The 26,800-nt window shown below is 29.3% G+C and overlaps 1 protein-coding gene across 2 annotated transcripts in view; it reads left to right on the top strand.

Annotated features, from left to right (window-relative positions):
* The window catches only part of LOC136082231 (mucin-2-like), a 123,307-nt gene extending 96,927 nt beyond the window's left edge, over nucleotides 1-26,380 (top strand). The window contains exons 8-9 of one of the 2 annotated variants that reach the window (XM_065800796.1): nucleotides 13,749-13,793; nucleotides 17,356-26,380. In XM_065800796.1, coding sequence (XP_065656868.1) covers nucleotides 13,749-13,793; nucleotides 17,356-26,075 — 8,765 coding nt within the window. In that variant the 3' untranslated portion in view covers nucleotides 26,076-26,380. The remainder of the gene's footprint in view (nucleotides 1-13,748; nucleotides 13,794-17,355) is intronic. The other variant, XM_065800795.1, reaches the window with a different exon arrangement.
* The last annotated feature ends 420 nt before the right edge of the window (nucleotides 26,381-26,800 follow it).

The following is a 26,800-nucleotide window of genomic DNA, read 5'->3' as shown; positions in this document are numbered from 1 at the left end:
TTGTACTAACTTCATCCCTCTTTCGGCGCAATCATTAACAACTTTAAGAGACTTCACTACTTCTTTAGAGTCGGCATACAAGTCATTGTTTTTCCAGTTTAAAGGATCTTCTTCAAGAAAGGAAATGTCAATATTTAAGAAATTAAAAAATGAAAGTGATTTACACGTTACAAAGTCCTCAAGGGATTTACTCATTACATTTGTAATATCTACTAATTTCTTTGATGGCCTATTATTGTCTACGCATTGATGCTGAAGGGCAGTTATCATTTTTCTTTTAACTTCAATCTCTACATTATCACTAAAAAAGGCCAAAGATATAAGTTCTTCACTTAAATACCATAGATGCCGCTTCATTGCCTTGGTTGCAGCGGTCGCTATATTTTCATTCATTTCACGATCTTCCTCAATATTTTTTAGAAAATCTAAATCATTAAATGGGGCCGAGGCACTGAGTGGTGCAGTAAACCACTGTCGAACATATATTAAAGCAGCAAACATGCTAATATCTCTTACTGCGTTTAATTCATGTTGCACCATTTTAAACTGATCTCTAAATAACCATATTTTAATTAATAATAAATAAGTTTTGCCATCCACCAAGCATTATGGAAGGCTCCAGGTGCTTTAAATCTTATTCCACTAGGAGGTTGCTCTCCTAAATATATTAGACATAATTCAAGAAGTTCTTTATAATCATCTCGTGGTTGTGAGTCTTGCAAACATTTTTTTAAGAAATTAATTATAGACGATTTTTTTTCAATCGAGGCGTTTGAAAGATATCTTTCAGCTTCTACATCTTGCACTGTTGGGCTAAAATCATCTTTCTTGATATTCTTCCAGGCTTGTTTAAATCGTTTGAAAATAGCAACATTTGGTCCGGACGTTGTTGGAAAATAAATTTTAAACACAGATCCTGCAACAATTTCAGTAATGTGATGACGACAAGCTAAATTCAATAATTCTTTTCCTAATTTTTCTTCAAGTAAATTACAAGCACCTTTCTCAGATCCTGTATTGCTAGCTGTGGTATCAAACGACATGCCACAGAGATTATTAATAAGATTCGAAGCGTCCCATTCATGAAGGGAGGCTACAACTGCAGTAGCAATGGCTTCTCCTTTTGAATCAGGAAGTTTTGGCACTCCCAGAAGTTTTTCAACACCACGCCCTGTTACTAAAACTGACAAACGCTCAACATTACCACTTCCATCGATGTCTGCCATCATTTTTCCATCCCAATGAACTACGAGAGGTACATCAGATTGGAAATTTTCTTTTGTTTCATTGTAATGAATTTCACGATAATCAGTTCTTGCCCTATGAAAAGTAGTAACAGATATAGAGAACTCTTCAATGGGAGCTCCTAAACTTTGCATTGTAGCTGCTATAGTTCGCATTGCCACACGATTGCTTACTTTTCCTCTATCTAAGGAAGCGACAACTTCAGGGGTAATAATTTTTTTTATAGAACGCTTCCTTTTCAGACCAGAGCTTTCTGCAACATCATCTTTTCCTTTCAAAACTACGATATCATCATGATCGCTACTAGCAGAACTTGAAGGCGAAGTTGAATTCTCAAGAACAACTACTTCTTCAGAGCGTTGTTTCCTTAACACTTCTTTTTGCAAACGTTTATCCAAACTTATCTCTCTGCAAACTTTATTTTCTTCCTTCTCTGCATCATCTTTATCAATGGAACCCAAGACCCAAAATGTTTCTATCATCTCGTTGATCTATGAGGAAATCGCGATCTTCAGCAATTTTTATTAAATCAAAAACATTAGTTGGCGCAATATCAAAAAGTTTCATAATTCTCTTTTCAAAGTCTGCTACTTTGCTTCTAGCAACAGCTGATTTCTTATTTCTGTCTTTTAATAGATCCGTATATTCTTTATAAAATTTTTCAAGCCTTGTAACTGCATTTTCCTTTCGAATTGTAGGAATTTTAGCTTTTTCCCAAATTTCACAAGTTGATTTGATAACTGTTACCAAACTTTCATGTATACTCAATCCTTTCACCTCATGGTGGAAGAAAAAACATTTTAATACTTCCAAAATCGTTGGAAGCTTAAGATGGGAAAGCATTGATATTGGTTGACCAATTAACCATTTTGCTGTAGAACTGTGTGTTGACTTTGCGACTGCAGCCATTTTAAATTTTCTTTAATACAGTGTATGAATGAAAATATATTTTGTAGTCACCTATATTTCCAAACAAAATTAGTTTCGTTGAAACTCGCAATTATATCACTTTCTTAAAATACTGTAATTAATATTATTAGTCAAGCAAAATAGATAAACTATTGTAATTTTATTTCAGGAATCACAACACTCTCGAAAAAGTCTCAAACTAAACTAAACCATATAATAAACCAATATAATAAAATATAATGAAATTTGGCTTAGTTTGCAATTTATTTTGCCGCTTTAATATGCATTTAAAAAGGAAATGTTGTTAACAAAAATTATTATGCGTAATAAGAGCTTTATTTTCGTTTTTATTTTATTAAAATCGAACGGTAAATAACCGAAATGTGCACAGAAAACGAAGGTCAATATTTGACTGAACTTTTGAAAATTCCAATTTTAGAGGGGTATAAAGATCGCCCCAGCGCGACCTCTAAATATTAACCGATTTGGCTGATTTTTTTGGTACAATGTTTTCTTTGATAAATGAACACATTTAGACCTTAGGAATAACAAAAAGTAAAAAAAAAATTTTTTGGTCATTTTTGGATCACCCTAATATATATATATATATATATATATATATATATATATATATATATATATATATATATATATATATATATATATATATATATATATATATATATATATATATATATATATATATATATATATATATATATATATATAAAATATAATATATAAATAACTTATATAGTGATGTATACTTGTAGAAATGCATTTGTTTCACCAGTAAAAGCCAGGTCATAAAGGCATGAAACTAGTGACGATATATATTATATATATATATATATATATATATATATATATATATATATATATATATATATATATATATATATATATATATATATATATATATATATATATATATAAATATATATATATTTATTTATTTTGTATGTGACCATGCTACCCGAAATTTTAATAAACAATACATGTGACAAATAATAAACAGTTGAATCCTGTTAACTCGAACTTTGAGGAGATTTATATTTTTTCTTATTTAACAAATTAAGTAAAGCTCTTATGGAGGATAGGAGACTTAGTGTTTTGAATTTTTCTGTTATTGTTCTAATTTGTAGCTTCGTTTAGCAAGAACTTTTTTAATAAATAGACTTTAATATAAGCTTGACCAATTTGAAGATATCATTAAAAATATTTAGTTTGTTAAATTATTTTTGACACAAAAGTGTTTGATATTTAAACGTTTTGAATTTTATTCTTTTATTATTATTATTTTGTTTTTAAATTTCAAGTATAATTGTCATTTATAATTAGAATTTATAATTTTTATAATTAAAACCTGTACGAAAGCTATAAATAAAATCTTAGTTTAATAAATTATTATAAGTAAAATTGCTCTAGATACTTAATTTTTAAACGTTCAAAGTTTGGAATTTTTAGAAGTGTTGCAAGTTTTGATATTTTATTACATAGACTTTCATGCAATTCAAAGTAAAGATTCTAGTAAGCAAAGTTTTTTGTCAAATGGGCCCAAAAAAACTGTGCGAGTTAGTGAATGGCTTTACTTAACCAGGGTAGGATTAAGGGATAACATGATTTAACAGGAATTTAAAAAATAAACATCATGCTGGATTTAACTTTCAAATTTAAGAAATAAACCATTAGCTCTCTTGCACTGAGATTTTTAATTTTAATTTATGCGTGACATACTTTATAACAAATAAAACTTTGTTGCTAATATTCAAGTATTATATAACAATATGCAAATTCTACTGTTTAAATAGATATATTTTGACTTCAGCAAAAAAATTTTACTAAAAATATTTTCTATAAAATCAACTTATAGTTTTCTCCCTCGCTAGTGCTTCTAATTAATGCGCTTTGTAGTTAATAAATGACGTCAATACAAAAAATTTCTTTCTCTATTTATAAATCTTTTGTTTGGGTTTTCTATTTACCGTTAAATTTTATGTAGAAGAATTTTATTATTTTTTTAATAAAATGAACAAAACTTTTGTAACCGATTAAAAATAGCATAAATCTTATGTTTAGGTTTTTCATTTGCCGTTAAATTTTATGTAGAAGAATTGTAGAAGAAAAATATTTTTTTAATTGAACGAACAAAACTTTTATAACCGATTTAAAATAGCACAATCAACAAGTAAACGCTTTAAAAGCCCAACTTATATTAATTTTATTTTAAAAACAAAACTAATACTAGTGCTATAAATATGAGATATATAAATTATTTTGATTTTTGTTAAAAACAATATCTGCTAATAACATCTTAAAACCGAAAATACTATTATTTCTATTGGATAAGAAATAGTGAAAATACATTAGGTTTCAAGGTGAATGAAAATAAAATATTTTAATGGAAATAAAAAAAAACAAATCCAAAAAGCAGTAATCTTTGTTTAATTACAATTTTCATTTTGTCAAAAGCCAGTTGAACTAAAATGCTTTAGGTAGCGCAAATGTTTTTTTATAAAGAGAAAAACCCAATCAAATTGTGTAGTTGTGTAAATTGTTTAAAAAACTCTGCAATTAGTATATTTAAATCACTTTAAGAAATTCAACCATAAACAAGTGTCCCCTCATTTTAAAAAAATAAATAACCATAAACAAAATAGGAAGAAAAAAAAAAAACTAAGTATAAGATTTTAAAATAAAGAAAATTTGTTTTCCTTTAAACAACATTAAAATTTTATTTATAATTTTTTTTTATAACAATATTGTAATTTTTTTTATAACAATATAATTTAAAAATATTTTATTTCAAAGATTTGCAACAATTTTTAAAGTGGTTTTAAATTTAATTTCAATGAGATACTTTGAAATACGCAACTGACGTAGTTAAACTTTTACCAAAGTAAATATCTTTATTGAGTAAAGTTATTTATTCATGCTACATTTTTTCCGTTATGTAACAAAATCTCATATATATTTTATAAACTAGTTTAATTATATAATCATTATTTATTTATATAATAGTGTATATATATGTATATTAGGGGGTTGATTTTTCAACTTTTTTTTTTTTAAATCAATGGGTATATTTTTAAAAGCTGACATTTTTATATTTATTTATAAAAATGTATACCTTGAGACATTTGATTGCAAAAATGTCACCCGTAAATATGAAATTGTAATATGAAAATAAAAAATTGTAAATGTTTTTTAACAATTTTTAATGTGTAGCACAAAGATATTGTAATTATAATAATTACAATATCTTTGTTGTAGTAGTGTAGCGTGATATAAATAAACAAACATATAAGTATATAAGTTTGAGTATACATTGTTTGAATGCATCCGATGTTATCACTTTCTGCAAGCACAAGATTGAATTATTGTCATTAGCAGTCAAGATAAACATGTTCCAATCAAGGTGATTTTTTGTGTTTACTAGATTTCATTTTCATTTTGCATGTAACTTAAAATTGTTTCAATTTACTTTATATTTCAGAATGTCTAGAATAAGCTCCGAAAAAACTTAAAATGTCAAAGCCTGGACAAAAGAATAAGCTCCTGAAAAACCTGAAAATATCAAAGCCTGGACAAAAAATCTAGTCCACTTTGAGAAATCAAAATCAACAAGATCTCACATACACAAAGTTTTGCAGCCACTTGGCATTATGAATAAAATGCCAAAAGCTTATTCTGTTATTGGTTGGTATAATTAGTTATCAAATTTAGAGAAGTCAGTGTATTCCAGATGTAAAATGGTTGGCGCAGAATTATCTGATTTATGGCTTAAACTGAGTTTACCAAAAATTAATGAAAGGTCTATAACAAAAAAAGTAGAAATTCTTATTAAGAAATATCATTCTGTTCAAAAATCCAAACAATGTTTTGAAGGAAAGTGGGATTATTTTTTTGATATAACCAAAGTGAATGGTAACTGGCTTAGCAATGAAGATAAAGAATTTTATATATTACAGGTGAAAACTGATGGTCCCGCTGGTTATTGCACATCAAAAATTGTTTAAGTACATCCATCTAAAGCTGGCAAGAAGAGAACTATCATAGCTGAAACAGGTACAGTAAAGGTCAGTGATGACAATAAAGGAGACAATGAACAAGATGATGAGCAAGATTCTGATTATAATCTGCCAGGCCAAAAAACAAAGAGAAAATATGAGAACACCACTGTTGCTGTTAACTTAGTTAAGAAGTCAAAACTAAGTATTAAGAGATCAGAAGTTTGCAAAAATTTATCTGAATGTGGTGTTAATGTGCAAGCACCATCCAAATCTGGGGTTTATAGAGCGCAATGTCAGAAGCTCAAAAAATGGAAAAGCATATGATTAATCATTTAAAAAATGATGATTAGGTGTTGCATTTTAATGGTAAAAGAATTTCCGGGATTGAGTATCAAGTCTTGATTTTAAAAAATGCAGAAAAGGAGGTCAAGTTAGCCATTTTGAAACTGGGTGATGGTAAACCTAATAGTGTTTACAGTGGAACAGCTGAAGTGCTAGATTTCAACTATGGAGTAGTATTAAAGTTATAATATCTGATACCACAAGTGTTAATACTGGAAGTAAAAATGGAGTTGTAAGCCAACTTCAAAGAGAATTTGAAAGAAAAAATTTTGAACCAGTTCAATTTATTGGTTGTCAGCATCATGTGTTAGACACAATTTTGAAGCATTCCATGAATGAAATTTTAGATGAAGGAAAAAGCTCATCACCAGAAATACATTACAAATTTATTGTAAATCTGCAAAAAAACTATGAAAATTTAAAATCAAACTTTAAGCAAGGTGAAAAAATTTGTAAAGTAAAGACTAATAAATGGAGAGATGATATGGACTTTTTGTTTGAGTTGGTACAAAGTTACCGATACATGAAGGTGAATGGTAGCTATCCGGCTATAAAATTCAAAAGTCTGCCATCATTGAACAATGCCAGATGGAATTCAAAAGCAATCTATGCTCTTCTGGCATATATTTTAAATGAATCGAATAATAATCAACTTCGCATGGTTTGTGACTTCATTATATCAGTCTGGTCTGATATATGGATATATATGGTATATATAAAAATTTGTTGAGTTTCATTAAGAAGGCTGCGTATAAACTTTTTGTTTTAAATATATTTTAATATAATTATATATTTACAATATTTCACTGACCTATAGCGGTCAGCATCATCAGGTGTAAGACCTGATGATGCTGACCGCTATAGGTCAGCAAAATATTGTAAATATATAATTATATCAAAATATATTTAAAACAAAAAGTTTATATGCAGCCTTCTTAATGAAATTCAACAAATATAATATCGTATAACAAGAATATGATTTTAAAAGATTATATATATAAATATATCTATATATATATATCTATATATATATATATATATATATATATATATATATATATATATATATTATATATATATATATATATATATATATATATATATATATATATATATATATATATATATATATATATATATATATATATATATATATATATATATATATATATATATATATACACACACATATATAAAATCTATATATTTCTTTTAAATATATTCATAAATTTACCCATATATATATTTATGCATAAATACATATTATTAAAATAAATCAAAACATATATCAATAAAAATTTATGATAAAGAATAAATGTTAGAATTAAATATACAACTCTATAATTAGGACTTGATACTTTTCTTGATAAGATTAGAAGTTCTTTTGAAAAATGGAAATAAAGTTACTTATCCAATTTTTTATACAAAAAAACTTAATAATGCATACTTTCATTATTGGTGGAAGATTTTATACTGAAGTATTTACTTGAGTATAAAATGTTAAGGTAAGGTGGTCAAAGTTTTTCAAATAAATTGAAAAATTTAGTCTGTTAACAAACTAAATTTAGTCTGACTATGTTTTATTATTTTTGATATTACTTTATACATCTGAATCTTATTAAAATTAAGTACTATTTCTAACTAAGAAATAAAATATTTAAAACAACTTAGCATTTTATTAAAATTTTCAACTTAAAATACATAAAACATCAACAAAAATAACCTGAATAAACCGAATATACCCTGAGATTTATGTATATTATATACAATTTGATACTATAGTCGCAATAAAAATAGGTTATAAAATATAAATTTATTAAAATATATTTTATACTATCTGCATGCATTCTATTAACCTATCCTTGCCTTTTCATTACGGCAAATTATTTTTGTAAAGGCTAGTTAATGAGACAATAATTGTCAATGTGCCACTTTCTCAACGTTGACAAAACAAGGTTTTATTAACGTTGGCAAAGTAACACTTTTTCAACGTTTTTCAATTACCACTTTTTCAACGTTGGTATATTTAATGTTGAATAAACGTTGTTTCATAAATAGCTTAAACACATTGAAAAAGCAGCAAATGTCTAACATTGATAAATCTATTCTTTGCGACGTTTTTACAGTGATTATTTGCGTACTTTTATTCAACGTTGCATAAACTTTTTCTACGCTGCTACCAGTTTTCAACGTTGATTCAGCGCTGACATGTTTGCTGGGTATATATCAACTTGTTTCTCCGCGCAGCGGCCTTGTTCGTCGAGTTTCGTGTTTCGGAGTTATAGAGTTGAGAGAGGGTTATAACCACTATTGAGTAGCCTCCTCATCTGTAGTGGCCTTCATGGCCTTGAGGAGGTGAATAACAAAAAAAAAATATATATATATATATATTTATATATATAAATATAAATATATATATATATGCATATATATTTTATGGGATCTTTGGCTGCAATAGAGGAACACATGAAAAAAATGAAAGCATAAGAAATTTTTACTTATGAACCTTGCACTACTCGATGTAGTTAATGCATATTCTGGAAAATACGTGAATTTTGTGATTTAATAAAAAGGATATGTTTAATTGAATTTTTTCAGCACAACTAAAAACATAAAGACAAAGTTTTTTTATTATTTTCAATCCTTTTGTATGTAGAAACTATTAAATTTAAAAATTTGTGAATTACTCAAGTTTAGGTATAAAGTTTTGCTTCATAGTTGATCATTTTTTGGTATAAAATTATGTTGATGATATGCAAAGGTAAAACATTAACTAAATAAAGCAACATTTTTAAACAAGTTTTAAATTATGTATTTAGTTTCTAACCACTTGTATGTCAAGGGCAAAAAAAAATTAGTTTCTTCAAGTTTAAAACCTGTTTTTTCAATTTATTATGAAAGTTTTTACTATTTTAAATGCGATTAACACAAAATTTGACATACAGCTTGTTTAAAATTTAATCTCTTAAGGGTTATTTAAAAGTCTAAGTTCAAATTTTAAACATTACTGTGATGCGCATTATCCCTATTTTATAATGCCATAATACCATTAAACTAAAAATCTGGTCTTTAAATTACCAGAGATTATTGCAAATGTATTTAAAATAGCATGATCCCTTGACATGCGGTTTTAATAAGTAATAAGATGTTTGGTTTTATATTGTTGTTTTTTTTGTTGTTGTTTTTTTTTCAATTTTTTTGATTTTAATCTAAAGACCTTTTAGATTAAAGATTTTGTGGCTTTTATTTATTTAATGCCATCATGTAAATGAAAATTATAAGGTTTTTAGATCAAGGCTATTAAATCATATACAAAAAAAGATATTGAAAAAATCCGTTATTTTATATTGCTTATAAACAATTTTAAAAACAAGACCATTTTATTGTTAAGCATTTAAAGCACTGAAGGAGAATTAGGTTAAAATTGTCCTAAAAGACTGAGAGTACTTTTATGCTGCATAGCTTTATTAAAATGTTGCATTGTCTTCTTAGCTGTCAAGAATGTATGGTTAATAAAAAATTAAAAGCAGTCTCATAAAACTTTCCTGTCAAATGTAAAAGGTTTAAAAATGAAGCAGAAAAAAGAGGAATGAATCTCCAGAAAAAACTTTCAGTTGTAATTAATAAAGCGCTTAATGAACTCGAATAAGATTTTCTTTCACTTTTAAAAAGAATAATCTACCCAATGTTTCATGAAATGAAAAATTGAAACATTGATATCATAACAAATAAAGCAAATAAAAAAAAAAAATACATATCAATGGAACACAATCTATAGAAAGAAACTTTAAACAAAAAAAATACAATCAATAAAAAGAAACCTTAGTAGATAGAAAATATGAAATCTTAGGCAAGCGGTCAATTTGACCGGCCAATACACGGAATTGACAGTCAATTGTTTTTTTTTGGATGGTCAAAAATTTATTATCTTTGTAATTGTTCTTCATGATTGAAAATTGATGAATTCATATTAATTAATTAATTTTTAATAAAATCAATGACTTTTTTAAAATTACAAGTTTTGATTATTTTAATTTATTAAAAAATAATTCATTTCATTGCAATGACTTTGCATATGGTGGGAAAAGCTGCAATAAAAATAATTGAAAAGAATTAAATTCTTTTTAATTATTTAAAAAAAAAAAAAAGAAAGTATGTTGAGATGTTCTTAATTACATACAACAATTTTGAATAATAATAAAAGAACTTCAATCTCTGAAAAGAACTTCATATCTGAATAAAAGAACTTAAATCTCTGAAAAGAACTTCAATCTCTGAAAAATGAAAAACTAGAGCATATTTTATATCTCTTGCTCATTAAAATCATTTCAAAAACCATTAATGTTATATTTTGTTCACACTGACGAAAGTTATAAACTGTATAAAACATCAATAAAAAAACATGACAAGGTTGTTTTATATTAAAACAAGCTTTTTAAAGTGACAAAACAACCTTTATTGTTTTAATGTTGTTTTATACACCTTTATATAATAACATTTTAATGTACATTTAAAATTAAACTTTAGTTAATAATAATGTTATTAACTCTCGTTCACAGATACTATTTAAACTACATATTTAATACTAAGAAGGCGATTGTTTTATGAAACATTACTGTAGAAGTTACTGATGTTACATAAAACGTGATTTTACTAAATATGTATTTTTTTAATAATTCTATTATAGAAAAAGAAGGTTAACGCGCGATTAGTAATTTCAATTTTATCTATAAATTATTCGTTCATTTATATTCAATTTGCATATAAATGTAAAACATACGAGAAAATAAATAAAAAGATTTGAAGAAAAATAAAATAAATTTACAAAAATTGACTTATGGATAAAAAATTAACTTAACGCAACATTTTAAAAATGTTAATAAAAACCAGACAGCCCTAGTATGCATGCATCGTCCAGGGGATGTCTGTCCAACATTTTGTGGACATCCAGACATTTGCAAAACATCCAATTGATGTCCCCTGAACAACACATGCCCTCTGGGGTATTGAAAAAAAAAAAAAACGTCTTTTTGCTTTTAAACTTTTCGCTTTAATGACCCGGTAGCAATAAAGTAAATTTTATTTTATTTTACCATTATAATTATTGGTATAATATTTTAGGTGAAAGTTATAAAACTTTTATAAAAATAAAATTTATGAGTTTTAAATCACTACATCTACTATCACTAACAATCTTCATCTACAATGTACAACATTCATAACTCAATAAAATTATGTCAAATTATTCAACAATGTTAAATATGTTATTTATTCTAAAAAAAGTATTCAACGTTCTTAAAGATCAAAGCAGTAATAAATTAATTTTAAAAAAACATCTAATTTTTTCCTCTACTGTTAGTTTGAACTTGACCTGACCTGGAGTAGTCATTAGAAGTTACTTCAAGTAAGCAGTACTTTGCAACATTAATAGGAATTTTTTAAAAATGCATTAGGAAAAACATTCTAATAGATTGCTAGAGATCAAGGTGAGTGTAGATTTTATAGTTGGAGTTACTAGTTGTTTACTGAGCTCACACTGCATCAGAGATTTAAATAGAACACAAACATACATAAAGTAACTAACAGGTAAGTGAAAAGTGTGCCAGAGGTTCATACGGAACTCAAACATACAGATTGCAACTTATGGGTTAGTGAACACTGCGTCAGAACTATAGGCATGACAGATATTAGATGACAGGAAGCACTCTTTTTCTTGACTTTGCATAGAAAGTGAATCCCACAAAGCAGCAGACTATGGAATAGGTTGCACTAGGTTACATGTTGCCGGTAGAGGGTATGGTCATGATGACCATACACCTGACCTTACAATAAACTACAAACTATAAATGATAATGATGCACATTATCATTTATAAAATTGCTATATACTTACTTGGTTTAACTTCCACATTAAAGCAGAACGTTAAATGCCACAGTTAAAACAGGATGTCTTAACTGTGGCATTTAACTTTCTAAATTTAACCCTGAATAAGATTGGATAACTTTTTGTTGGTGAAGTTTATTTTATCATTAGTATTATGCATACCTTATTACAGAGGGGCTTAAAATTTTCAGTATTTGTTTTTTTCTGAATTAGATTTAAATAAAAATAATTTAAAGAGTGAACTCTATGTTTATTTAACATAGGGTTTACAAATGAGGTTTTTATAAAAACATATGATGATTGATAAATCAAAGCACTAAAAACCAGCTAAAAATTAAGGAACAATATTATATAAAATAAAAGACATATGGCCTCTAATATAGTAAACAAGTTCTAGTAAGTAAATTATAAGTTTATATAATAAGTTTTTATTATATTTAAAAATCAGTTTATATTATACTTTTAGTTATAATTTTAATATATTATATAGAATATGCCATGCCTTATTAAGTTGCTTAACTTGTTTTTATAAAAATTATTCTAGTGATTGTAATTACATGACATATCTTACTTTAGTTCTTTTTTGTTATTATCATAATTATAATTTTTATTGTCACCATGTCTTTTTTTAATTTACTTCCATTAGTAAAATTAATTTAGTCTTTATGACAATAAATCCATAGTTATGTCTGTCTGGATGGCCTTTATGGAGTCTGGACTCCATAAAGGCTATAAATATGTCCATCTGAATAAACCTTCTAAAGTATGTAAATAAAACTAGTTATATGCTCTCTTAAGTAAACTTTTTATAATTTAGTTTGCTGTATATTTCTAGAATTTTTAAATTTATCTAAAAATTATTTACTAACAGTATACTTTAAAAAGTTAAAAATCTTTTAATCTTTTAATAATATTTTATATATACTCTTTATTTATTTTATTTATATGTTCCGTATTTTATATATATTTTATTTAAATTATGTATTCTGTAATTTAAATATATTTTGTTTAATTATTTTATTTTAAGTATTTTTTTTTTTATGTATTTTGATTAAATATTCTGTATTATATGTTTTATACCTAAAATATACAAAATACAGAATGCATTTGTATTTTTTATGTTTTATACTTAAAACACATAAAACGCAGAGTGTATTTGTGTTTTATGTTTTATACCTGAAATATAAAAACACAAAATGTATTTGTACTTCATATGTTTTATATTTAAAAGACATGAAATGCGGAACACAATACAGAAATATGGAATGTTTTTGTATTTTATATATAAAATGCTTATTTTGGTTTTTTTACCGTTGTTTTATTTTTTAGTTTTTAAAAATACATTTTTTATTTTAGTTTCTAAATGTACAGCATCTTGTGATGGCATTTTAAAATGTTCAGGTAAATAGCACAATATTTAAAAATAATTATTTTATAAATAGAAAATATAACATGAACAGATATTTAATTTTAATTTTTTTCTCGATCAAATTTGAAAAAAAATTATTAATGACTCTGATTAAATAGGGAGAACATGCAAGGAGTACCATTATTTTGACTAAGGATTTGGATTGAAGCAGCAATTCTTTTTTTTTTTTGAAAAAAAAACAGTATGGAATTAGACTAACAAAAAGTGTCACCAGATGTATATTTATATGCTATGTATATACATACACTTACTTTTGCATATTTAGATCAGCATTTAGTCAAATCAGCAAAATGCTGACTTGAATCTATACAGATTTTTTTGGAAAAAAAGAAATCAAAAAGTAATGAATATAGCAATTACTGCCCCAACCCAACCCTCAAGTCAGATAGAGGCGTTTCTTTGCATGTTTTCCTTAGTCAGGTAATGTATGTACTCAAAGCTCCCTAATTCAGTATGGCATCAGATTACTTACCTAAGTGCCCAATAGTATTTGTATATGTATATATTATAGAGTGGCCAATTCCAATTCCACCCATTCTACTGATTCTCAAGGAATTTTTGGAAACAAAAAAACTTTTTTTTCTTTTAAATTGTTATTTTTCCTCTTTAACAACTTCACTTTTATAAATGCTCCCTTGAGTATATTCTATTGAAATAAAGGTGTACACTCTCACTGCAGTAAATAACAAAAAGCATTGTTATTTATTTATAAAAATTATTGTATTATTATAATATTTGTTATTGCTTTTATTATTATTGTTATTTGTTGTTGAAAATGTTATTTTTATTTCAGAATATATACATATATATTGATTGATCACAATGCCGAAACAAAAAGTACAATCAATGTAAATGAAACTAACACTGCATTATGCAACTTTTGCAAAACATTTATATCCAGGGTTGGTGGTGAAATTTCTTAGTCATATGCAGCATCAAAGATGCATTTGAACAAAGAACTTTTCATAAATTTTATATCAAAAATTAGAAACAAGCTAAAAATAGCTTTGTTGGCTTAAATGTATGGAAGGATAGCTCTAATGCATGCTCATATTCTAATTCCAGTCCTGACCTTACTTTTGAAAGTCCTATAACCTTGCACCTAAGGAACAATAGTTTACTGCACTTACACCTGTATTCATAAATCAAATTCCTAGATTTGAGAGCACCAAAACCAACACAAGAAGGTCTTCTTCTGCACTCAGTTCTGGAAAAATTAGGCCTAGACCTTTATTTCATAATCAACCAACGATAACCAAGTGTTTGCAAAGACCAATCCTCTCACATCTACAGATTTGGGGCAATAAAAATTACAAGGTCTATTGCTAAAATGTTTATGCACTGATAACCAACATGTTAGCAAGGTAGAGAATCCAAATCCAGTAATTAGAATTCTGGCTCAGAACCAAAAAGGTCCAAGGTATGATTCTGGCACTGGCCAAATAGGTGATATTGGCATGGAAAGAAATGTGAGCTTTCTAGTTAAATGCTCTTCCATGGTGCTCTTTAGCAAGACCAAAAACCTTCATGGAGTGCCTTATTAACCTCACAAAAAAAATCCTGGTTTTGATAGGTTACTTCAGTTTTTTGAGCCAAGGTATACTTCCCTAATAATTGAAATTTTTAATATTTACCAAAAAGTAACAGATAAAGTTCTCTTCTAGCAAGCTAACCATGTTATTAAAAATACTTACATGTGAATCTCTAGATAATGTTGATTACATCAGGCAGCACACTTCGTCACAGAAGATATAAAGCAACTTCATGTTTGTTTAAAGGTTTCCATACAATTGCCATGATGCAACCAATCTTTCTAAATTTATGAGTGTCTTGAGCGTTAAGGACTACTTGAAAAAATCAATGTAATAGTAAGAGATAATACCTCATCAGAGTTTATTTTATATTTTAGTTACAAAGTTGCATATATGAAAGTAAATATTTGATTAGTAAGAATGAAAAAATGTATGAAATTCAAATAATAGATTATTTAAAAATATCAGCCATTTTCAGCAAAATAGCTATCAAAACACAATGTTTTTTGCTCTTAAACATACTCTGGTGTGCAACAACTTAAGTGTTATTTAGCAATATATATGATGTTTGTTCTAAAGCTTTTGGTAAAAAACTTCAAAAAACAACCAAAGCTATTGAAGAAAAAATAGAAATTTTTATTTAGGACAGCTATGTTCAGAAGCAAACCATCCTGAAGTGTTTGTAGCATTTGTTTAAAAAAATCTTTATTTTTTCATCCACTCATTTAAAAATGTTCAAATTCAATGCGAAAAAAATTTTGTCAATGCAGCAAATGCATTATTATCAGTAATTGCATAACGTGTTGCTTTAAGTATTCAAAAAACCAAAAGAGAAATGAAAAATATTTTTAGAGGTACAAGTTCACTATTACCACCCATGGGTGAACATTAACTATTGAAGCTGGCACTACAAACAAAAATAGCGTAAAACCATGAAATGTGTTCTATATTTAGAAAAAGTCTTGGGTTTTAAAGTGGCATTGAATGAAATATATTTAAAATAAAAGAGGCTTCAAAAGCTGATGGGTTAAGTGTGTTTTTTATTGTTGCTATTACAGAAAAAGCATCTAAGCACAATGAAAATCTTAGGAAGAAGATCAACTAAATCTTAGTTGATCTTCTTAATCTTCAAAGTTTTAAGAATTGCTGCGAATTTTATTAGGAAAAATGTTTAGCAGTACAAGTCATGGCAAAAAATATAGTTATTTATGACATAAATAAAAAAGTTTTTAAGATGATAGAAAAAACTAACTCTTGGTTCCCGTAGTTAATACTAAAGTGAATGTGTAGAAGCAAAAAAATCAAAGTTAAAGATGGCTGATTATAAAAATGTTAATAAACCAAGTTTATTTACATTTTTATAACCAGTTTAAAAGTTAGATGTTGTTTCTCATCATGTAACTGATTTTATAAAACTTAAATTATTTCCAGTTATTTATTGTTCAAGAAAAAAAAAATTAATTATATTGAATCTGCTATTCTGGAAATCACCACGCCTTATGCTAATTTATCAAAGTATATTATTCATTAATTTAAAATATATATACATATATGTTTGTGTGTGTATATATATATATATATATATATATATATATATATATATATATATATATATTTATATATATATATATATATATATATACATATATATATATATATATATATATATATATATATATATATATATATATATATATATATATATATATATATATATATATATATTATATATAATATGTATATATATAATATATATATAAATATGTATAAAAATATATATATATAAATATATGCATATATATATAAATATATGTATATATATATATATATATATATATATATATATATATATATATATATATATATATATATATATATAAATTATCAGGCTGAAAAAAATATATAGACCAAAAAAAGCTGATTTCAATTATTACCAATTCCCTGTATATAAATATATATATATATATATATATATGTCTTACATATTTTCTATATTTTTCAGATATAATGACAACAAGTTCAATTATATATCAATCAAGAACAGCTTCAAATTCAACAACTACCCAAACAACACTAGCTTCTGTAAAATCAGCAACTACTACTCAACAGACAATAACAACTTTAAAGCCAGCAACTACTACACAACCTAAAACAACAACTGCGAAATCAACAACTACTACTCGACCTACAACATCCACTCAAATTAAAATAACAACATCAAAACCAACAACTACAACTAAACCTAAAACAACAACTACCAAGTCAACAACTACTAAAGAACCTACAACAACAACACCAAAGCAAACAACTACTAAAAAGCCCACAGAAACAACATCAAAGCCAACAACTACAACTCGAACTACAACACCACCTGCGGAGCCAACAACTACTACTCAACCAACAACTACAACTTCAAAGCGAACAACTACTACTCAACCTTCAACAACAACTACAAAGCCAGTTACTACTATTCAATCTACAACAACAACTTCGAAAATTTTAACAACTACTCAACCTACAACAGTTATTAAATACCCAACAATAACATCAAAGCCTATAAATACTACACAACCTTCAACTACTATTCAACCTATAAGTAATACTCGACCTACAAACACAACTCAACCTACAACTACTAATCAATCTCCAAATACTACTCAATCTACAACAACATCCTCAAAACCAACAACTACTACTCAACCTACAACAGCAAATGCAAAGCCAACTACTAATACTCAACCTACAACAACTACATCGAAACTATCATTTACTACTAAACCAACAATCGCTACACAACCTGCAACGACAACTTCAATTCCTACTATTAATACTCAACCTATAACTTCAACCTTAAAGGCAACAACTACTGCACAACCTACAACATCTACTCAACCCACAACTACCATTCAACCTAAAACCACTACTCATCCTACACCCACTACTCAACCTACAACTACTACACAATCTACAACAACAATATCGAAAATTTTAACAAATACTCAACCTACAACTACTATTAAATATACAACAACAACTTCCAAGTCAAATACTAATACTCAACCTATAACCACAACCTCACAACCAATTACTACTACACAACCTAAAACATCTGCTCAACTTACAACAACAACATCAAAGCCTATAAATACTACACAGCCTTCAACTACTACTCGACCTACAACCACAACTCAATCTTTAACTACTAATCAATCTCCAAATACTACTCAACTTACAACAACATCCTCAAAACCAACACCTACTACTCAGCCTACAACAACAACATCAAAAGTTTTTACAACTACTCAACCTACAACTACTATTCAATATACGACAACAACTTCAAAGTCAAGTAGTACTACTCAACCTATAACCAAAACCTCACAACCAACAACTACTACACAACCTAAAACATCTGCTCAACCTACAACTACCACTCAATCTGCAAATACTACTCAACCTACAACAACAACTTCAAAACCTGCAATTACTACTAAACCAACAATCATTACACAACCTGCAACAACAACTTCAATTCCTACCACAAATACTCAACCTACAACATCAACCGTAAAATCAACAACTACTGTACAACCTACAACATCTACTCAACCCACAACTGCTACTCCATCTAAATCCACTACTCAACCTACAAATACTATTCAATATACGACAACAACTTCAAAGTCAAGTAGTACTACTCAACCTATAACCAAAACCTCACAACCAACAACTACTACACAACCTAAAACGTCTGCTCAACCTACAACTACCACTCAATCTACAACTACTACTCAACCTACAACAACAACTTCAAAACCTGCAATTACTACTAAACCAACAATCATTACGCAACCTGCAACAACGACTCCAATTCCTACTACAAATACTCATCCTATAATTTTAACCTTAATATCAACAACTACTGTACAACCTACAACATCTACTCAATTCACAACTGCTTTTCAACCTAAAACCACTACTCAATCTACATCTTCAAAACCAGCAACTACTACTCAACCTACCACAATAACTGCAAAGCCACCTACTACTCAGCCTACAACAACAACATCAAAAGTTTTTACAACTACTCAACCTACAACTACTATTCAATATACGACAACAACTTCAAAGTCAAGTAGTACTACTCAACCTATAACCAAAACCTCACAACCAACAACTACTACACAACCTAAAACGTCTGCTCAACCTACAACTACCACTCAATCTACAACTACTACTCAACCTACAACAACAATTTCAAAACCTGCAATTACTACTAAACCAACAATCATTACGCAACCTGCAACAACGACTCCAATTCCTACTACAAATACTCATCCTATAATTTTAACCTTAAAATCAACAACTACTGTACAACCTACAACATCTACTCAATTCACAACTGCTTTTCAACCTAAAACCACTACTCAATCTACATCTTCAAAACCAGCAACTACTACTCAACCTACCACAATAACTGCAAAGCCACCTACTACTCAGCCTACAACAACAACATCAAAAGTTTTTACAACTACTCAACCTACAACTACTATTCAATATACGACAACAACTTCAAAGTCAAGTAGTACTACTCAACCTATAACCAAAACCTCACAACCAACAACTACTACACAACCTAAAACATCTGCTCAACCTACAACTACCACTCAATCTGCAAATACTACTCAACCTACAACAACAACTTCAAAACCTGCAATTACTACTAAACCAACAATCATTACACAACCTGCAACAACAACTTCAATTCCTACCACAAATACTCAACCTACAACATCAACCGTAAAATCAACAACTACTGTACAACCTACAACATCTACTCAACCCACAACTGCTACTCCATCTAAATCCACTACTCAACCTACAAATACTATTCAATATACGACAACAACTTCAAAGTCAAGTAGTACTACTCAACCTATAACCAAAACCTCACAACCAACAACTACTACACAACCTAAAACATCTGCTCAACCTACAACTACCACTCAATCTACAACTACTACTCAACCTACAACAACAACTTCAAAACCAACAATTACTACTAAACCAACAATCATTACACAACCTGCAACAACAACTTCAATTCCTACCACAAATACTCAACCTACAACATCAACCGTAAAATCAACAACTACTGTACAACCTACAACATCTACTCAACCCACAACTGCTACTCCATTTAAATCCACTACTCAACCTACAAATACTATTCAATATACGACAACAACTTCAAAGTCAAGTAGTACTACTCAACCTATAACCAAAACCTCACAACCAACAACTACTACACAACCTAAAACGTCTGCTCAACCTACAACTACCACTCAATCTACAACTACTACTCAACCTACAACAACAACTTCAAAACCTGCAATTACTACTAAACCAACAATCATTACGCAACCTGCAACAACGACTCCAATTCCTACTACAAATACTCATCCTATAATTTTAACCTTAATATCAACAACTACTGTACAACCTACAACATCTACTCAATTCACAACTGCTTTTCAACCTAAAACCACTACTCAATCTACATCTTCAAAACCAGCAACTACTACTCAACCTACCACAATAACTGCAAAGCCACCTACTACTCAGCCTACAACAACAACATCAAAAGTTTTTACAACTACTCAACCTACAACTACTATTCAATATACGACAACAACTTCAAAGTCAAGTAGTACTACTCAACCTATAACCAAAACCTCACAACCAACAACTACTACACAACCTAAAACGTCTGCTCAACCTACAACTACCACTCAATCTACAACTACTACTCAACCTACAACAACAATTTCAAAACCTGCAATTACTACTAAACCAACAATCATTACGCAACCTGCAACAACGACTCCAATTCCTACTACAAATACTCATCCTATAATTTTAACCTTAAAATCAACAACTACTGTACAACCTACAACATCTACTCAATTCACAACTGCTTTTCAACCTAAAACCACTACTCAATCTACATCTTCAAAACCAGCAACTACTACTCAACCTACCACAATAACTGCAAAGCCACCTACTACTCAGCCTACAACAACAACATCAAAAGTTTTTACAACTACTCAACCTACAACTACTATTCAATATACGACAACAACTTCAAAGTCAAGTAGTACTACTCAACCTATAACCAAAACCTCACAACCAACAACTACTACACAACCTAAAACATCTGCTCAACCTACAACTACCACTCAATCTGCAAATACTACTCAACCTACAACAACAACTTCAAAACCTGCAATTACTACTAAACCAACAATCATTACACAACCTGCAACAACAACTTCAATTCCTACCACAAATACTCAACCTACAACATCAACCGTAAAATCAACAACTACTGTACAACCTACAACATCTACTCAACCCACAACTGCTACTCCATCTAAATCCACTACTCAACCTACAAATACTATTCAATATACGACAACAACTTCAAAGTCAAGTAGTACTACTCAACCTATAACCAAAACCTCACAACCAACAACTACTACACAACCTAAAACATCTGCTCAACCTACAACTACCACTCAATCTACAACTACTACTCAACCTACAACAACAACTTCAAAACCAACAATTACTACTAAACCAACAATCATTACACAACCTGCAACAACAACTTCAATTCCTACCACAAATACTCAACCTACAACATCAACCGTAAAATCAACAACTACTGTACAACCTACAACATCTACTCAACCCACAACTGCTACTCCATTTAAATCCACTACTCAACCTACAAATACTATTCAATATACGACAACAACTTCAAAGTCAAGTAGTACTACTCAACCTATAACCAAAACCTCACAACCAACAACTACTACACAACCTAAAACGTCTGCTCAACCTACAACTACCACTCAATCTACAAATACTACTCAACCTACAACAACAACTTCAAAACCTGCAATTACTACTAAACCAACAATCATTACGCAACCTGCAACAACGACTCCAATTCCTACTACAAATACTCATCCTATAATTTCAACCTTAAAATCAACAACTACTGTACAACCTACAACATCTACTCAATTCACAACTGCTTTTCAACCTAAAACCACTACTCAATCTACATCTTCAAAACCAGCAACTACTACTCAACCTACCACAATAACTGCAAAGCCACCTACTACTCAGCCTACAACAACAACATCAAAAGTTTTTACAACTACTCAACCTACAACTACTATTCAATATACGACAACAACTTCAAAGTCAAGTAGTACTACTCAACCTATAACCAAAACCTCACAACCAACAACTACTACACAACCTAAAACATCTGCTCAACCTACAACTACCACTCAATCTACAACTACTACTCAACCTACAACAACAACTTCAAAACCTGCAATTACTACTAAACCAACAATCATTACACAACCTGCAACAACAACTTCAATTCCTACCACAAATACTCAACCTACAACATCAACCGTAAAATCAACAACTACTGTACAACCTACAACATCTACTCAACCCACAACTGCTACTCCATTTAAATCCACTACTCAACCTACAAATACTATTCAATATACGACAACAACTTCAAAGTCAAGTAGTACTACTCAACCTATAACCAAAACCTCACAACCAACAACTACTACACAACCTAAAACGTCTGCTCAACCTACAACTACCACTCAATCTACAACTACTACTCAACCTACAACAACAACTTCAAAACCTGCAATTACTACTAAACCAACAATCATTACGCAACCTGCAACAACGACTCCAATTCCTACTACAAATACTCATCCTATAATTTCAACCTTAAAATCAACAACTACTGTACAACCTACAACATCTACTCAATTCACAACTGCTTTTCAACCTAAAACCACTACTCAATCTACATCTTCAAAACCAGCAACTACTACTCAACCTACCACAATAACTGCAAAGCCACCTACTACTCAGCCTACAACAACAACATCAAAAGTTTTTACAACTACTCAACCTACAACTACTATTCAATATACGACAACAACTTCAAAGTCAAGTAGTACTACTCAACCTATAACCAAAACCTCACAACCAACAACTACTACACAACCTAAAACATCTGCTCAACCTACAACTACCACTCAATCTGCAAATACTACTCAACCTACAACAACAACTTCAAAACCTGCAATTACTACTAAACCAACAATCATTACACAACCTGCAACAACAACTTCAATTCCTACCACAAATACTCAACCTACAACATCAACCGTAAAATCAACAACTACTGTACAACCTACAACATCTACTCAACCCACAACTGCTACTCCATCTAAATCCACTACTCAACCTACAAATACTATTCAATATACGACAACAACTTCAAAGTCAAGTAGTACTACTCAACCTATAACCAAAACCTCACAACCAACAACTACTACACAACCTAAAACATCTGCTCAACCTACAACTACCACTCAATCTACAACTACTACTCAACCTACAACAACAACTTCAAAACCAACAATTACTACTAAACCAACAATCATTACACAACCTGCAACAACAACTTCAATTCCTACCACAAATACTCAACCTACAACATCAACCGTAAAATCAACAACTACTGTACAACCTACAACATCTACTCAACCCACAACTGCTACTCCATTTAAATCCACTACTCAACCTACAAATACTATTCAATATACGACAACAACTTCAAAGTCAAGTAGTACTACTCAACCTATAACCAAAACCTCACAACCAACAACTACTACACAACCTAAAACGTCTGCTCAACCTACAACTACAACTCAACTTACAACAACAACTTCAAAACCAATAATTACTACTAAACCAACAATCATTACACAACCTGCAACAACAACTTCAATTCCTACTACAAATACTCAAACTATAACTTCAACCTTAAAATCAACAACTACCGTACAACCTACAACATCTACTCAACCCACAACTGCTACTCAATCTCTAACCACTACTCAACCTACATCTACTACTCAACCTACAACTACTACTCAACTTACATCAACATCTTCAAAACCAGCAACTATTACTCAACCTACCACTACAACTGCAAAGCCAACTACTACTCAGCCTAAAACAACAACATCAAAAGTTTTTACAACTACTCAACCTACAACTACTCAACCTACAACTACTACTCAACTTACAACAAAATCTTCAAAACTAACAACTACTACTCAACCTACAACACCTACTCAACCTACAGCAACGTCCTCAAAACCAACATTTACTACTCAACCAACAACATCTGCAAAGCCAAATACCGCTACTCAACCTACAACAACAACATTGAAAATTTTAACAACTACTCAACCTACAACTACTCTTCAATATACAACAACATTTTCAAAGTCAAGTACTAACACTCAACCTATAACCACAACCTCACAACCAATTACTACTACACAACCTAAAATACCTGCAACAACAACATTAAAGCCAATGAATACTACACAACCTTCAACTACTATTCAACCTACAACCTCACAACCAATTACTACTACACAACCTAAAACACCTACAACAACAACATCGAAAATTTCAACAACTGCTCAACCTACTACTACTATTCAATATACAACAACAACTTTAAAGTCAGGTTCTACTAGTCAACCTATAACCACAACTTCACAACTAACAACTACCACACAACCTAAAACATCTGCTCAACCTACAACTACAACTCAACTTACAACAACAACTTCAAAACTAACAATTACCACTAAACCAACAATCATTACACAACCTGCAACAACAACTTTAATTGCTACTACGAATACTCAACCTATAAGTTTAACCTTAAAAGCATCAACTACTGCACAACCTACAACATCTACTCAACCTACAACTGCTGCTAAACCTAAGACCACTACTCAACCTACATCTACTACTCAACCTCCAACTACTACTCAACTTACAACAACATCCTCAAAACCAACAACTACTACTCAACCTACCACATCAGCTGCAAAGCCAACAACTACTACTCAACCTACCATAACAACTGCAAAGCCAACTACTTCTACTCAATCTACAACAACTACATGGAAAATTTTAACAACTACTCAACCTGCAACTACTATTCAATATACGACAACAACTTCAAATTCAAGTACAATTACTCAACCTAAATTCACAACCTTACAACCAACAACTACTACACAACCTAAAACATCTGCTCAACATACAACTACCACTCAATCTACAACTACTACTCAACCTACAACGACAACTGCAAAGCCAACTACTACTACTACTCAACTTACAACAACTACTTCAAAACCAACAACTACTACTCAACCTACCACAACAACTGCAAAGCCAACTACTACTACTCAACCTACAACAACATCGAAGATAATAATATCTACTCAACCTACAACTACTATTCAATATTCGACAACAACTTCAAAGTCAAGTACTGCTACTCAACCTATAACCACAACCTCACAGCCAACAAGTGCTACTCAACCTAGAACATCTAATCTACCCTCTAGCATTACTCAACCTTCAACAACATTTTCAAAATTTATAACTACTACTCAACGTGCAACTACTACTCAACTCACAACAATAATTTCTAATGCAATTGTTACTCAACCTACCACAATTACTTCGAAATCTACATCCTCTCGGCCCTATCCAACATTAACTGTATAATCAGCATTTACTCTTAAACTGCAACAACAACTTTGACATTTGCAACTGCTACCTTACCTTTAATGCTTTCTTTGAAACTAATTTCCACTGAAACCACAACAGCATTATTAAATCAAACTACTTAACGTACAAAAACAACTGCCTTGAAGCCGACAACAACTTCAAATTTATTGCAAAGCGATTCAAGCCTTAATAAAGAATAAACTTTAAGTCATTAATTAAACACGTTTTATGTAATTCCGTATTAAAATAAGTTTGTTCGAGGAACGGACTTAATAATTGATAACTTTTGTAACATTTTTTTCTTGAGCTTTTTGTTTATGTTTGATCTATATTTTATGTTGATCTGATCCATGTTTGCGAACTAAATTAATTATTTTTAATGTATTTAAATTGGTATAAATATCTTTTTTACTTTAAAGTTTAATATCGATGATTAGTATTAAGACTAAAGGCGTGTGCCTCTTAATTAGAGCGCAGTTAAATATGAGAATAATTAGCTCATATAAAGTTGTTCTCTAAATTAATTTTGTTGAATTTGCATCTCCCGATTCAATAGGGTGTCTTGTTTCTGCAATTTTTTTTTTTAATTTTGAGTTTAAATTTTTATGTGAGATTCATAATCACTCAAAAATAATTATTGTAAACTTTTGGGACAATCACATTAATATTTTGGGGTTGCACAGTTACCCTATTTGGGTAAATTGTAGTTTTCGCGCCTATTT

The sequence above is a fragment of the Hydra vulgaris genome, chromosome 07 (genome assembly GCF_038396675.1).
Source record: "Hydra vulgaris chromosome 07, alternate assembly HydraT2T_AEP".
Taxonomy (NCBI): Eukaryota; Metazoa; Cnidaria; class Hydrozoa; order Anthoathecata; family Hydridae; genus Hydra; species Hydra vulgaris.
The sequence above is the reverse complement of the archived record's forward strand: the minus strand, read 5'-3'. Positions and strand labels throughout refer to the sequence as shown.